Here is a 15,447-nt window from a genome sequence, read left to right on the forward strand (position 1 = left end):
AGAATGTTCTTTTGAGTTTAAAAAGGTAAAAACATACCCAATTTGATGAATAATGACACAAATCATTTTATATACTGTTATTACTAAACCATAGATAATTCATATTAATACGCAAGCATTGTAAATTAGTATATTTTAGTGTAAATTTCTAATTCAAAAACATGACATTATCTTTCAGTTTGTCAGGTTCAAAAAGAATAACACATTTCAATTTTAAAAATAATTTAACTCGAACTTTTTATTTTACCTGTGATGACAAGATTTTATATCCGCGCACAAAAACCAAGCTAGCATTTCAGTTAAGAGTTCAATCGAATTCAGTCATGATTTTTGGTCCAAATTTTATATTTCTATTAATTTAGAACACAATAACTTTGAAATACTAATAAAATTCCGAACCCAGCTAGTAACTTTAAAGTATAGCCATAGTACTATATTAAGATTACAAATTTCAATAATTTTTATTTTTTAAATTTTTTTTATGTCTGATCAAACTAAGACACAAATAAAATAATATATTAATATGAAGAAAAAAAAGTTACCTTGGCTGGAAGGCAGACACTTTTTATATTTGCCAACCTAGAAAAGTTGTTAAGGCAATCAGTAAGTTGTAGACTTAAGAAGAAATTTCTTAGCTGTAAAAACATATGCTTCTAAGTAACAACAAAAATATATCACTCTCAAATATAACTTGAAAAAAACTCCTTAGCCGTAAAAACATACACTTGTAAATAATATCTTTTTCTTATGATGTTCGATATTTGTATTAGGATCAAATTAATTTAGACTCGTACTATTTAAGATTTATATATTAAAAAGGAAACGCTCGTTTATTACGAGAATTTTTTTCATTTATATTCAAGACTTCAATCATAAATCTTTGATTAAAGACAGAGAAATCTGAAATTCAATTTGTCCCATCATATATCCGTCATGGTGAAAAAGAATGAGATAATGGTCAAAACACATGACCTGAACTATCAGTACTTTTTTTGCGAATTTCACGCTTCAAATATTAGTTGTATATATTAAAACACATATATCAGAGTAGATTGATGATGATAGTTTAGATAGAAAAAGAAAACAACTGATAGTTGACTTAGTTATCTTCGAGGTGTGTTTGATGCATAGATCATGGTACAAGTAAAAAAAAAAAGAGAACGATAGTAAAGATATGAAATTTGATGAAAAAATAATAAATAAAATATATTTTTGACCGTTAACTCGAAAAATTTAGTGTCACATATACTTGAGAGAAACTTCTAATTAGCTGTAAAAAATATATACTTGTAAGTAAGAATAAATTAAAGACATTACTAGTCACAATCATTAAATATGTTTGTTCTTGATTCTATACCAAACATGACTAATCAGTCCTACTATATATCTCTTATTTTCTACACTATATTAAATTTGAGACAGCTAAAAGAGGACCTAATTCTTTTCTTGTTGTTATAATTGACCAAACACTTTAAAAGAAATTCCTTCCTTCTTTGAGGTTGAAATTATCTTTTTATATTATTGATTGATTCTTCAATTATTATTTTTTGGTATTTCATCTTATATTCGATATTTATTTTGAATTCAGACTAATTCAGATAACGTAAAGTTGCTCTTTGAAAATTAAGGAAATTAAACATTATGACAATTATAAAGAAAATGGTTTAATTTATTAGTCATTTTTCTTGTTTTTATTATAGCATCACAAGAATTATTATTACTTAATAAGGAAGAGCAAGAGCTAGTGCCAAACCTAACGGACTCAAGGATAAATGCTTACCAAATACAACTAATTAAATGTAAATATAAAGAAGACAAAAAGAAGATAAAAGAGAAATGAAATAAAAATTAAAAAGAAACAGCTGGCTTATAAATAACTAAAATTAACTACTATAAATCTAAAAGAATTAATTCAAAGTTTACTTTTTTTGTGCTCCTCGAGAAGTTCATGGCTTAGAGATTGGACCACCTATAGAGATGTGATGGGACACGGACTTAGTGATAGAATCAAAATTTTTATTAATAAGATTTTAAAATATAAAAAGATAATAGATAAAAAAGACAAATAAATTCAATATTTATTAGAAAAATATATTTTTGAACCTCAATATAACTTTTCACAAAGAAAGTTCGGATAAATCGATCCCCTTGCACTCTTAACTCCAATCTAAATGGGATCACTCCACCTTTAATTAGAAAATTTGAATTATGCGAATTGAAAAAACCTTTGAAGGAAGCGTTTTCTTTTTGATGTGATCATATGCGATATGAATTTGAATTAATCGGATCAATATTTTGTATTATATATATATATATATATATATATATCGATAGTTTACACGCACGCTTGGAGAATCTTATCTTTAAAGAAAGGGAAGAGTAGATCGATGAGCAGATTACAGCAATATGACAAAATTGTTTGGTCTGCCCACGACTTTTGACTATTATTTTCACCAAATTTTGAAAATAATATATATATATATATATATTATATGTGAGAGATTATATTGACTATGAATGATTTCACGAGAGGTAGAGATAGGTCGCAGAAATATTGGGCGAGGTGATTAGACTGGACATGGCGTAACTTCAGCTTACCGAGGACATGACTTATAGAAAATTATGAAAAACATAGATTAGGATGGTATGTTAATAGATAGTTGAGTATTATCTCACTTATCCTTCCTTACTAGTAGTTGTAGTATTACTTTTGTAGTTTTCTGTTATTATTTATTGTTTCTTATAATTCGTTTATTATGGTGGTTAGGCCGTTGTTGTTAGATGGTGTAGAGTGCTGGTCAGTCAAGAACTCTCATGTTTCAGAAGATGCATGTTGTGGAGATGAGGATGTTGAGATGGATGTGTGGACATTATTAGGAGTGATAAGATTAGGAACAAGGTTATTCGGGAGAAGGTGAGAGTTGTCTCTGTGGCAGACAAGATGAGAGAAGCGAGACTGAGATGGTTTGGGCATGTGCAGAGGAGGTGTGTCAACGCCCTAGTTAGGAGGTACGAGCTGTTGGATTTGGGGGTTATACGGAGGGGTAGGGATAAACCGAAAAAGTATTGAGGAGAGGTGATTAGACAAGATATAACGCAACTTCATATCACCGAGGACATGACCTTAGATAGAAAGGAGTGGAGGTCGCATATTAGGGTAGAAGGTTAGCAGTGGTAGAATGTTGTCTTGCCTTGTGACAGTTTAGGGTTGGTCTTAGGTCTAGGCATGCCAGTATAGTTGTGTTGTTATTGCCGTTTGATTATCACTTTATTTTGCTATTGGTATTGTTCTTGTCTTGTAGAATTTGCATGATATGATTTGTATATATACTGTTACTCTCTTTTTTTGGGACTGATACTTTTGAGCCGAGGGTCTTTCAAAAACAATCTTTCTATTTTAATGAGATAGTGGTAAGGTATGCATACACTTTATTCTCCTCATACCCCATTTGTGGGACTTCACTGAGTATGTTGTTGTATACTTGATTCCTTCACTTTTATTAGTTTCTTGAGCTAAAAATAGGGATAAGGACGTCAGCATCACGCTACCCTCCCCAAACCCCACTTGTCTATTTTCTTGGCCATTGAAGAAGCAAACAGTAGCACTAGTTGCACCAATGACTTATTTTCGCCTAAAAATAGATCTAACCTTAATTTAACCGATTATAATTGGGTTCATTGTTTTCTAAGTTAATAATGTAAACCGAAAATGTTACATAAAATTGATTATTTTTTTTAAATAACCAAATATTATAAGAATTTTCATATTATCAAAGCATAATTATTAGACACAAACTATGTTGGAATACTTTTTGGATTTTCAGTTAGTTTTTGTCCAATAAAAACTTTGAATTTGTATTTTTATCAAAGTTTAAATTGTTAATAATGAATCTCTATCTCTCAAATCATTGGAAAATAGACTTGTTCAAATATAATTGGAAAATTGAGGCTTTTTATGTGCTTTATATGCTGGACTCAAATAAAAACTTTCTGGCCTCCAATTTTTTTCAAAATTAACGGCAAAATTTGTTTTTATTTTGTACTGTTCTCATTTGTCCAATGAGTAAATCCCTGTGCACTTTTGTCCCTAATTTCAATAGTATCTTTGCCCTTTATTGGGATAATATAATCCCTGTGTACTACTTTCTGATATCTAAAATTTAATTAAATTTCTATGAAAAATATACATAGTAAATATACAGTGGATTCTTTGGTTTATTATTAGTTTATATGGGACAAGTATCAGTAGACCTTGACAGTTGCCACCCATTTTAGAGTTGAAAATAGTGACATTTTGTTACTATAACCTTATTTCGTCTCAATTTGTGCACACTTCGACTAATTTCATGAAATACTGTATATTTTACATCAAAAATCACCTAATATTTTGCTTCCATTGAGGATTAAACTTGAAACCTGACGAATCTCATCAATAAAACTTAATAACTTCATTATTTTCATGTTGTGTACACTCCCTATGCTTCAATTTGTCTGTCTTACTTTCCTGTTTTAGTTTATTTAAAAAAGAATGTCTTCTTTTTGACAATTTTATAATTTCAATTTTCCATATGACATGTTTAAAACCACTAGATTAAAAGACATTTTAATACATTTTGCATATCTTTAGTTTAAGACTACAAGATTCAAAAGTCATCTTTACTTTCTTAATCTTTGTGCCAAATCAAAATCAGACAAACAAATTGAAACGGAGAGCGTACATTGTAAGTTCTCTGTAACAACATTTCTCTACAAGAGCCAAAAAATATTCAGACAAACGACGTCGTTCTAGAGAGCGTACATTCGAAGAGCGTACATTGTAAGTTCTCTGTAACAACATTTCTCTACAAGAACCAAAAAATATTCAGAAACGACGTCGTTCTTGAGAAGTTTGACTTACTGTCATTGACATAACTAGAAAGAACAGTGGACAGTAGAAAATGAAGCAAGTAAATTAGAGGTTGAAATGATTCAGATTAGTCATTTAGTATCCTCAACAGAGCTATAATTTGTAAAATTCTAATACACTGGCCTCATAGGTAGAAAGGAAAATCTCATTTCCAGAACAAGAACTCCATAATATCTATATGAACAACTACAGCAACATCAATTATGTCATAAAAGATAAATTGTCTCATCTTCATCAAGTTATTGTGTTATAATAGTGTGTGAGTAATCACCTTCTATGTTTTCTTTGGAGTCACTGACTGAGCAGAAATGAAATGATGTTGATATCGTTGCATGGTGTTTCGTCGTTTTGAATCTCACAATATGGTGCATCGGTTCAGGCCAACAGATGCGAAAAGCTTTCTCAATTGGGACAAAATACCTGGCGGAGGTGGAGGCGCTGTGGTCTGATGAGTTCCCTCTTCATGGTCGTCTAAATTGTCAAGATCATCCTTTTCAAGATTTGCACCTGTAGCCTCATCATCATCCCCTCTGTCATTAGTCCCGACTTCTGCGATCTCACCAGGTCTTTTGTCAAACAGTCCCTTAAATTGCCTACGAACCTTCCTCTCAACTTCCTGCTCGTCCAAATGATCAGAATTTAGAGTCAAAAAGCTTAAAATGATAAAAAGTTTATGCATAGTACAATGACAAACCTGTTCCTCCTTTCTAAGTTTCATAAGAGCTGCCTTTGCACTAGCCTCAGATGACTTGTCGATGCTCATCATCTACAAACGTTGCACGTGTAACTTAGAACAATGTCTCAGCATCTAATATCATTATAAAATCTATCGTACAATAAGCCAAACTCAAAATGACCTCATCAAAAGTTCTTAGAATAACATTCAATGTGAGGCACGTCACTCAGTATTTACTGGTCATAGTAGCCGACACTGATGAGAAAGACTGAGGGTTGGTGTTCATGTCACTCGGTATTTGCTAGTATTGCAGCCAACATTGATGATAAAGACTTGCGGGGATAGTGTTCTGTGTTAGTTATTCCAAAACCTTGGAAAGACTTTCTAAAATGTTTACTTTACGATCTTTAATTAACATTTGCCATTGTATACGGCGTTTCTCACAAAATGATAGCGGAAACTTGGAAGGACCTAGAACATTTGAAAGTTGATGGACTATCCGATTCAAGGAACAATAGAGTCAACAGGGTGAGTTCCGTGTTTGTGAAATTCCAAATACCCCTGTACCTTTTGCACTAATAGCCTAAATACAAGAAGAAACTAACCTTATTAAAATCAGATCTTGCTTCTTCATAATCTCCGGAAGACATGTAAGCCATCCCACGTCGATAGAGAGCTTTCACATGAACAGGATTTGCATCTAACACCTACACAATCACATCAGAAAACAAGTCTAATTGGATACGGAAAAGAGAGGCATGCATATATGCCTACCAGCACAAAGTTCGAGGGTCACCTTATTGCACGCCTCAATTGACTTCTTATGCTCTCCCAATTTCAGTAAGCAGGCAGCAACATTGAGATGCAACAAATTCTTTGTACATTCACAAAGAAGAAAAACAGGCTTTAGGAAGTCGCAAATTGATGGAAAAGATATATAACTAATCATTTCAATTTTAATGAAAGCAAAATTTTCCTCTTTTTTGAAAAAATAAAATATAATCTGTTCTGCAAACAAAATTACCCTGGTGTTTGCAAATTCCTTTCCTTCCTCGTCATCCTGAGGATGAACATGATTAAACTCACGAAGCACCTGCAAGAAAAATAAAATTTAAAATCTACCCCTAAAGATTTAGAATTCCTCATCGATTCAAATAGAAATGCTGCATAAAATGGAAAATCCAACCTATATGGGGCCCTGGTTTCTCACAAGTGTGAAGTAACTTGAAGAATCAATTACTAGCAACATCTTTAATTTCGAACGGAGATTTATTTATAGAAAGCAAATTCCAATTCTTGATTTCTTTGAAACAACGATCAGAAAGCAATGAATCTTAAGTATTAAAACTCTGACGACTATAATTAATACTCCTAAGAAAACAAATAGCTTAAGAAACTTATCTAGTCGCAAAAAGAGTTCATTAGAGGTTTTTGCTTGCCCAAGGAATACCATCTTGGTTAAATTGGATCATGATTTTAACAGTACAAAAAAAACAGCATAAGTCACGTTATTAAGTCCTCCTGGAATGACAACAGAATGTAATAGAGCTCCAATCCCAACTAGTGACAGGAACAATCAATTTGAACAGAGATCCCAAGAGAGAGGGGAGACCACACTTGCCTTCTCATACTTTGCTTTGGCAAGTTCAAATTTCCCTTCCTTGAAAAGCCTGTTACCCTGAAAAAGGAACAAGTTGCAGCAAATGACTCCCTTAAAATGAATACTAGCTCTGTGGTAACCATTTTTATACACGTATCACAGACTAAACCGGGAACAAGACTCCCGCATTTCCAACTAAAAAGCAAACTTACTTAAAGTATGAATATCCAGATTACAAGTTAACAATTGTGACACCAAACCTAGTCCAAGCATCCAGACTAATGTCAGGACAAAGCACCCAATTGTTTAATGGATGCGTATACCAATCATACTCCAAGCTATAGACACGTATTTACCGTGGAAACCCAATAATCATTTAAAATGTAGCAGATTATCCGTATTACTCAAAGTTTCTGCACATATTTGTTTGATACATACCGTGCCTTTGATCTTCTCTACATCGTCCATTATTTCTCTGAAACTGAACCCTGTCCAGTCCTGCAATTTGCATGGAGAGCACGCGGATTCAGTCCTAATAACTAGAGAAATCAGCAAATGAAAATCTTCACCAGTACACAAATTCTTCCCCCCTATCATACTACCTTTTACGTCGACACTATTGGTAACTTTACCTTTGGTGTGTTGAAGTCAAGAAGCTCAATCTCCCATTGCACATAAGCACCTTCAGGGACATTAGCTGGCCTGAGCCAATGAAAAATGACTTGTAAAATGCTACTATTATTGGAAAGTTCTCATCAAAAAAGACGTGTTTATGATGAACAGATTTCCTTGGGGAGCACCAAGAAAAGGCAAAAGTACAAGCCCAAGGTTTCCACCTCCTAACCTTTCAAATTTGTCATAGGCATAATCAGGCGGGCATGTTACAAGAGATACCTCTCCAGGCAACATCAAACGAACAGACATTTCAAATCCTTGAGGAACCTGATGTCAAAAATAGAGAACTCATCACACAAACTGAAAGAATTAAAACTCAATAGCAAAAAACCGTTTACCTCATTCCTACACAGAGTGATCCTTATAAGGAAACTATACTTGTAAGGTGATATAACAAGATAAACAAAAACAAGGACTAGAGCACTTTATGAGGTCAAAGGACTTACAAGCCCTTCTCCAGAGCTGAACTCCAAAGGCTGGCCATTGTTGTCAATTCTTGTATCATAGAACACCGTCTTTTCATCATTTAGAAGCAAACCTTTGTAGTGTACATATAGTAAACTGTCTTGGAGAGGGCAATCCATAGGAAATTCACCTAATCATTTCATAGAAGTGAGAAAGCTTTTCAGTTAATATTAACCTTGTCGTAGATAAGCTTCAAATCATATGACTAGAAACACAAACAAACAACATGAAGGAATTCATGGCATTGAAATGACAAGAACATCCAACACCTCCATCAAATAGGTAACATCTTAAATACATGCGAGAAGAAAGCTCATCAAGCAGGTCCAATAGAAAGTACCAAACTTTCGACTCCATACAGAAATCAAGCAAAACAATTATCATTTCTTGCCAAGAATGCAGTTACTACCCTATAACAAAGTCCGGTACAAAAGTGATCTTGGACTCTAATTAAGAACGTTTAAACCAATAATAGTCAAGGCCCTACTGTCCGTCAACAAGTGTTGGCCATGACTCAAGGGGTCATAGAATATATCAGAGGGCCTCAGACACTAGTCGATAAGATGAAGTCATAAAATGAGTGCCGTGACTCATGCAATATAATTTGAAATGGCTCTTAATGGATTTTGTAATTCAACATCCAAATCTTTTCACCTCACTGCTGGACATCACTCCTCCCAGTCTCTAAGATAATGACAATCTGAAGATGCTAAATCGAATCAGAAAGTCCTTTTCAATGGACAAAGTGCAGAAGGTGAGAACGAGCCTTAAGCTATCCACACAGCTAGGGTAAGTTATTATAGGATAATTTAGACTCCACAAATTTGAGGTTATGTCAAATTCAATTGTATTTACCCCAAAGGGAGCAAATAATCAAAACCAGGATAAGTAAAATAAATGATCTATAGCTTCTCAAAATAGTTTAGGATGATATTTGTCATGTCAATCATAAATACTGCAGTAAATACTTAAGAATAATAACCAAAAATTCATGAAAAAGGACGTTAACCTAGGGAAGTAAATCCTGTGTGAAGCAAGGGAACATGATGAATCACCACATGGAAAACAAATAGAGTTCATTGTAGGACCCCAGTTCAACTATTTGATTCTGATAAAAGTAGTATTAGAAAACCAAAAAAGAATTCAATTGTCTTTTTTCCATTAAGATATATTCAGCAGAACTTGACGGATCATAGTGATGATAGGTCCCAAAGAGGTATATAAGCTCAAAGTTATGCTTGGATACTGGGTATATTAGCTCAAAGTTATGCTTGGATAAGTCTCAACAGTACCTCTTCCATCACGTATTCGGCGTTTTATGAGGCGTCCATCTCCAAGTACATCCCGTACCTGCGTCAACAATATCCACATTTAGATTTTTCATAACAAAAAAACAGTAAAAGATAAATCAAGCAGAAACTTCTTTGCTTTTCCATAAATTGTAAATCACGTTGAACTTAAAGTCAGGGCCCTTTGGGCAGACGAAGGACGTTTAACATGATGAAGCATCTCTCAGCATTGAAATGCGTGATAAAAAATATAAAAAGCAGGCAGATGGAAATTAAGAGAATACCACCTTTACTTTTCCAAAATAAGCAAATGCATAAAAAGTGCCCTTTGATTTATCTTCCAACGTAGTCATATCTCAATATCACAATCATTCAATCTATCATGTTTCAATCCAATTAGTTTGGGTCGGCCATACGAATTTATAGATTCATTCCTCTTTATCTTGACCAATTTTATTCTATTACTAAATAATTTGTCTTATACGGAAAATTAGGAGTTCTCTAATACAACAGGTCCCCCAAATCCCACACTATCCCCAAGTGACAAATAAGTTTAGAACAAGAGTAAAATGACTGTTGACGAACATCGACCTAATGTAAGTGTAACAATATCAAGTCTAAAGCCTGACTAGTAGATATCACCTATAATGGACCCTTTGCCTCTATTCTGTTCTGTTCTTATCTATGTCAGCATTGATCCACCTAGATTTAAAGTCCTTGAGACAACTTCCTTCCATATGATTCTAGGTCTACTTTATCCTCTTTTAGCATCTTCAGATCATTATTGCTTAAATAGGCCAAAAATCTGAAACAAATATGAAAAACCAAAATTATACCGTTTAGGATATAAAACAACCTATAACTTGTACTTTGAAGAAGCATGTTCCTTTGTTTTGGCCTCAAACATATAAGTTAAGAATAGTGGCACAAAAAGGTCATCGAATATGTATGTTAACGTTTGTAGGTACCTTTTGCACGTTATTCTTATGAAAGTGGAATGCTAGCACTAGAAATCAAAGATAATAGAAAGGTGGCCATAATAATAATGAAATACGTCCTACCGATGGAGAAAATATGATGGACAAGTCAGAACATCATGATTACATTCTGAAAATGCACCAAATTATAGTGACAAAGCTGAGGAAACACCATTTTTTATGGATCTTCTAAAAGTATCCAAATTCATATGATATCTGCTCATCATGGGTATGTCAAGTCAAATGAAGAGTCCATGTAATATCAAAAAGACATTGTTTCATCACCGATATTGTGACTGGAAGTTGAAGATTAAGAATAAAAAGATACATAAAGGAATATGTCCTGCAATAGAAAGAAGCACTCTCGGAATGGTCGAGATATACAGAATCTACCTGAATAAAATGGACAAGTTCCACCTCAAAATGAACTTCGTCAACACCTTCTACCACAGGCATTAAAGTAGATTCTGTATAATATTGGCTTTTAACATAAATGACTGCCTTCTCTCCACGTGGCATGGTCGATATTCCCAGTTCGAGACCTTTGGGTACCTAGAGTTGGTGAAAACAGAACCTGTGATTAGATACATTGTGGTCAAGATAAAAGGAAATTCGAACCCTGAAGTCCTGGACAGTAAGACTAAGGAGCTTGGCATCCCAACTCAATTAAAAATGGAACTCCAAATTATATAAAATTTTCATCGAAGGTAAGAAAATGGGATAGCTTAGTCTATTGAATATTGGAGAAAACATCTATGATCAATAGCATATAGGTAATATTTCAGGTATGGAAATCATTACCGAACCTCAGATTTACCAAATGTGAAGAAATATGGTTCATCCTTAGTCCGCGATAGAATCACTTTGCCACCTCCTGACTTTGCCGAAATCCTAGAATAAATCAGAATTCAGATTACATTTACAGACTCACACATTTAGAACTATCAATGAAGCATCCATGGGAACTAGAAGCCTCAGGAGAAAGGAGGGTTTTTACCAAGCTTTTACTTCATAAGGTTCCCGAGGTGTTTCCCAGCTTTGTCCTTCTTCTATAACCTGTTTAACATTCCAAAACAATCATTTCACTTATTACATCTAAGTTCCATATGGAATTTGAAACCACATCTCGCTATATCAATTCTTATTCTGTAGTTGCACTATGCTTGAAAATTGCAAGCTAACAAAATTGCAGCTTATTACACTGAATACAGCATTGGATGAAAACACCAGATAGTGATCAGACACAGATGCACATACACACATCTTACACAAGTGTTCAAATAGGTTACTGAGGGTGTGGGTGCGGATGAAGGAAAAATAACAGTTAAGCAGCAAACTGTGTACCTTCTTTAGGACTCCCAAATCATCAGTGATCACCTGAGAATGAAAGAGAAGATAATTTTTTGAGATACACATCCTACCATAAACAAAACAACAAAAAATTCTAAAAGAGGGGGGTGGGGGGTGGGGTGGGGGGCGAGTAAGAATTCAAAGGTCTGACAGAAAGGCTTTCACACAGCTTCAGGAAATCTAGTGCTGATCCGAAAAGGGAAGAAACTAAATGATTGCTAACAATTTCTTCTAAGTAGAAAATTTCTTTTTGTAGTACTACCACTCTTCTAGCAGCAATTTGCAACAATCAGATGCAGTAAAAAAGATAGGAATACCATACTAAAACAACAACTACGCCTCAGTCCCAATCAAATTGGGGTCGTCTATATGAATCACCACTTATTCATTTAAGCTCATTTCATATTACCATCATACTAAACAAGGGACAACATAAGAGATATCAAGAGGTGCCATAGTCCGGAATAAATAGCAGGACATACAGCTCCAACAAGACTATGTAGGCACTAATTCATATGAGTACATGACAGAAAGCACCAAGAAACTAGAGGGCGCACATTGATCTGGATTGCAACTTTCATTTCATTGTCGTTAAAAAGGATGTAGGAGCATTCTTGCCTTCACTTTGGAGAATTCAATCAACTCAATCTCAAAATGAAGCTCAGAATCCTTGGGAAAGTTATCTGGAGCTGCAACTGGACAATCCTTCTCTCCATAGTGCATTTCAGGTTTCATTTTGAACTGAGATAACATTAGCCAACAAACAGTGAGCTATGAATATGATTCTTCAAATCATCCAATGCAAGAACAAAGAGAAAATGGCTTCACAAGCTCATATTAAGGGGCTTATAAATGATCAGAGATTATTTTTTCTATTTTATCGCCTTAGCATCTTAATATTGGAGACATATTATATTCTGTAGAGGTTACTAAAAATGTAGATTTAACATGTTCTTGTCATGAAACTAATAAGAAATTACTGGAGAAAATAAAGATATCTTCATAATTTTGAGATAATTTAGCAGAGAAATATAACATGTTTTGAATTGTTTACTTTTGAAGGACTTTAAATATACATATTCGGTCGCAATCACTTAATGAAAGTTCAAAATTATATACCATCGCAACTTCACCCTTTAACATTGTTGGAATCCCCTCCAGCAATCCTAAAATGATCTTGCTTTTTCCAATAACATGCCTTATTGGGGTACCCTTGCCTGAGTAGTAAAAATGTAAAAGAGAAGAGATTTCAATGCAGTAAGGCAAGATTAGCATACTCCAAATTACAGAGTCCATGTTCAATATATTTAAGGGAGTGTAAAACTAAAAAGTAGCGCAATCATTCCAAGAAATGGAGTTTTAAAAAAAATACTGAAATGATGGCAACCGAATGCGCAGTCTAGTGCAACGATGGAAATATGACTGAGTTAATTTATAAGACAAAATCAAAATGTAGAAGTGGGGATTTTTAACTGTAAATCCTATCAGCATAAATTTATTCGTGGTACTAAACTACTAATTTATAACTCGATATTCTGTATTCCAAACAAGAATAATGAAGTAAGCAGCATGTTTATATCCCTAATCCTTCTGCATAAGTTGTATCCCCTAAAACCTATAGCTTCTTAACCACATATCAATCCTACCTCCAAACTCTGACCGTGTCGATTCAACTGTAACTCCATCCAGTGTCCTAACTGTACAATGATATATTACCTGTTCAAAATTCATCAAAACATAATAAGTAACCAATATTTTTCCCAACCTAAAACTCATAGAAACTGATTTTTGCATCAATTGAATCATCACCATCATCACAAACACAAAATTCAGAAAACAAAATGCATGAGTATACCTGATTACCCTCAGCAGGTTTTGATTCACCACCACCAGGCCTCACAACAGCTTTCATCAAACTTCCAGGAACAATCTTTTTTCTTCTGCATACAAGTCATCATTGAACAAAATGTGAATAACAACTGAAAACTTCATTAAAACACTTTTTTCTCATTAGTTCATGTCAGTTTAACAAATACAAAGGGTACAAGGTTAAGAAGTTCATACGGAATTGAGGTTTTAGGAGGAACTTGCAAGTTTGGGAGGTCGTAGAATTTCATAGTTTAATTGAGGCGCTTCACAAACAAGTTTCCTTCCCGGGCATGGCATGATTTCAGCTTACCGATGACATAACCTCAGAAAGGAGGTTGTGAAGATAACGGATTAGGGTAGAAGGTTAGTAGGTAGTAGACTGTTGTCTCACTTATCCTTCCATACTAGTAACTGTAGTATCACTTTTGTAGTTTCATGTGCTTCGATTATCTAATATTTTGTTGTAGTTATTGTTCCTTTTTTCGGAATGGTATGTCATGCTTTCTATAGTATTTTGCTATAGCTTCTTCACTTACGTTATTTCATTTTCCGCAATTTGTTTTTCCTTGAGTCGAGGGTCTATTGGAAACAATCTCTCTATCTTCCGATGTAAGGGTAAGATTTGTGTACATTATCCCCTCCCCAAACCCCCTTATGGGATTACACTGGGTGTGTTGTTGAGTCAATTCTTAAGAGAATAAAGATTTGACCTTTTGTCATCCACGGTCCCTTCTTTCATGAAAGAGAGTGAATAACAGCTAAAAACACTTCTATTTTTATAAATTCATGAATAAAGTAAACTTTCTTGAGCCGAGAGTCTATCGAAAACATCTCTCTACCTCCCATGTGTTGCTGTTGACGCATGGATAAAGTGAACTAGGTCAATTCTAATTACAACAAAAAAATTGACCTTTTGTCATCCTCAGTCTCTTGTTTCTTGAAAAAAAAATGATTAACAGCTTTAAAAAAACACTTTTATTTTCTTAAATTCATGAAAAAAGTGAACTGGATCAATTGTTAAAAGAACAAAAATTTGACCTTTTGTCATCCTCGGACTCTGGTTTTTTCTTTTCTGGTTGCTTAACTTGTTGCTCATGATCATCATCAGCTACTTCTGCCATTTTCCTCTTAGCTACTGCATAGTACAACAATTACATTCCAAGAACAAATTTTTATAATCAGAACTACAATTAAGATCAAATAATGAACAAAAACCACACAACCCCACTTAATATAAACATACAAAAATCAAGAATTTGAAGAATTACCTTAATGGGTATTTAAAATTAGAGTAACAGATTGATGAAATTTATCAAGAATGGCTATAAATCAAGTGGGGTGTTGCTGTTTGATATTCTTGGTCACCAACTAATCACTAAAAAACTGTCAAAATTCCAACTTTTGGCTCTGATTCTGTGAATAGTGACAAAATTTAGCTGAAAATTTCGATTCATTAGAACAAGAATGGGCTGGAGCCAGGGATTTAGTGGGCTGCTATAGTTTGACCATAACCTGCTGGACCAAAAAATACGAATATTTCCTCTTCTTTTTTTTTTGGCACTAGATTTTCCTAATTTTAATTTTAGGATAAAAATAATTCTCAAATATTTTAATTAAGATTGTAACGTTTTAAAAGTATA

The 15,447-nt window shown here is 33.8% G+C and overlaps 1 protein-coding gene across 3 annotated transcripts; it reads right to left on the bottom strand.

Moving 5' to 3' along the window:
- Positions 1 to 4,938: 4,938 nt before the first annotated feature.
- LOC129896693 (peptidyl-prolyl cis-trans isomerase PASTICCINO1) lies at positions 4,939 to 15,299 on the bottom strand. 3 transcript variants are annotated; one of them, XM_055972636.1, is made up of 21 exons: positions 15,076 to 15,299; positions 14,846 to 14,942; positions 13,794 to 13,878; positions 13,585 to 13,654; positions 13,058 to 13,155; positions 12,557 to 12,679; positions 11,933 to 11,965; positions 11,586 to 11,644; positions 11,395 to 11,479; positions 10,982 to 11,140; positions 9,615 to 9,672; positions 8,304 to 8,452; positions 8,027 to 8,124; positions 7,815 to 7,884; positions 7,621 to 7,680; positions 7,204 to 7,260; positions 6,607 to 6,675; positions 6,379 to 6,456; positions 6,188 to 6,289; positions 5,601 to 5,672; positions 4,939 to 5,522 (listed from the first exon to the last, which is right to left on the bottom strand). In XM_055972636.1, exons 2-21 carry the CDS (start codon positions 14,926 to 14,928, stop codon positions 5,262 to 5,264), a joined length of 1,869 nt encoding a protein of 622 aa, XP_055828611.1. In that variant the 5' UTR covers positions 14,929 to 14,942; positions 15,076 to 15,299; the 3' UTR covers positions 4,939 to 5,261. The 3 variants fall into 3 exon arrangements, with proteins under 3 accessions (XP_055828611.1, XP_055828628.1, XP_055828620.1); XM_055972653.1 differs by lacking the exons at positions 14,846 to 14,942; positions 15,076 to 15,299 and adding an exon at positions 14,718 to 14,740; XM_055972645.1 differs by lacking the exons at positions 14,846 to 14,942; positions 15,076 to 15,299 and adding an exon at positions 14,518 to 14,523.
- Positions 15,300 to 15,447: the final 148 nt, after the last annotated feature.

The sequence above is a fragment of the Solanum dulcamara genome, chromosome 1, assembly GCF_947179165.1.
Source record: "Solanum dulcamara chromosome 1, daSolDulc1.2, whole genome shotgun sequence".
NCBI classification, from domain to species: Eukaryota; Viridiplantae; Streptophyta; class Magnoliopsida; order Solanales; family Solanaceae; genus Solanum; species Solanum dulcamara.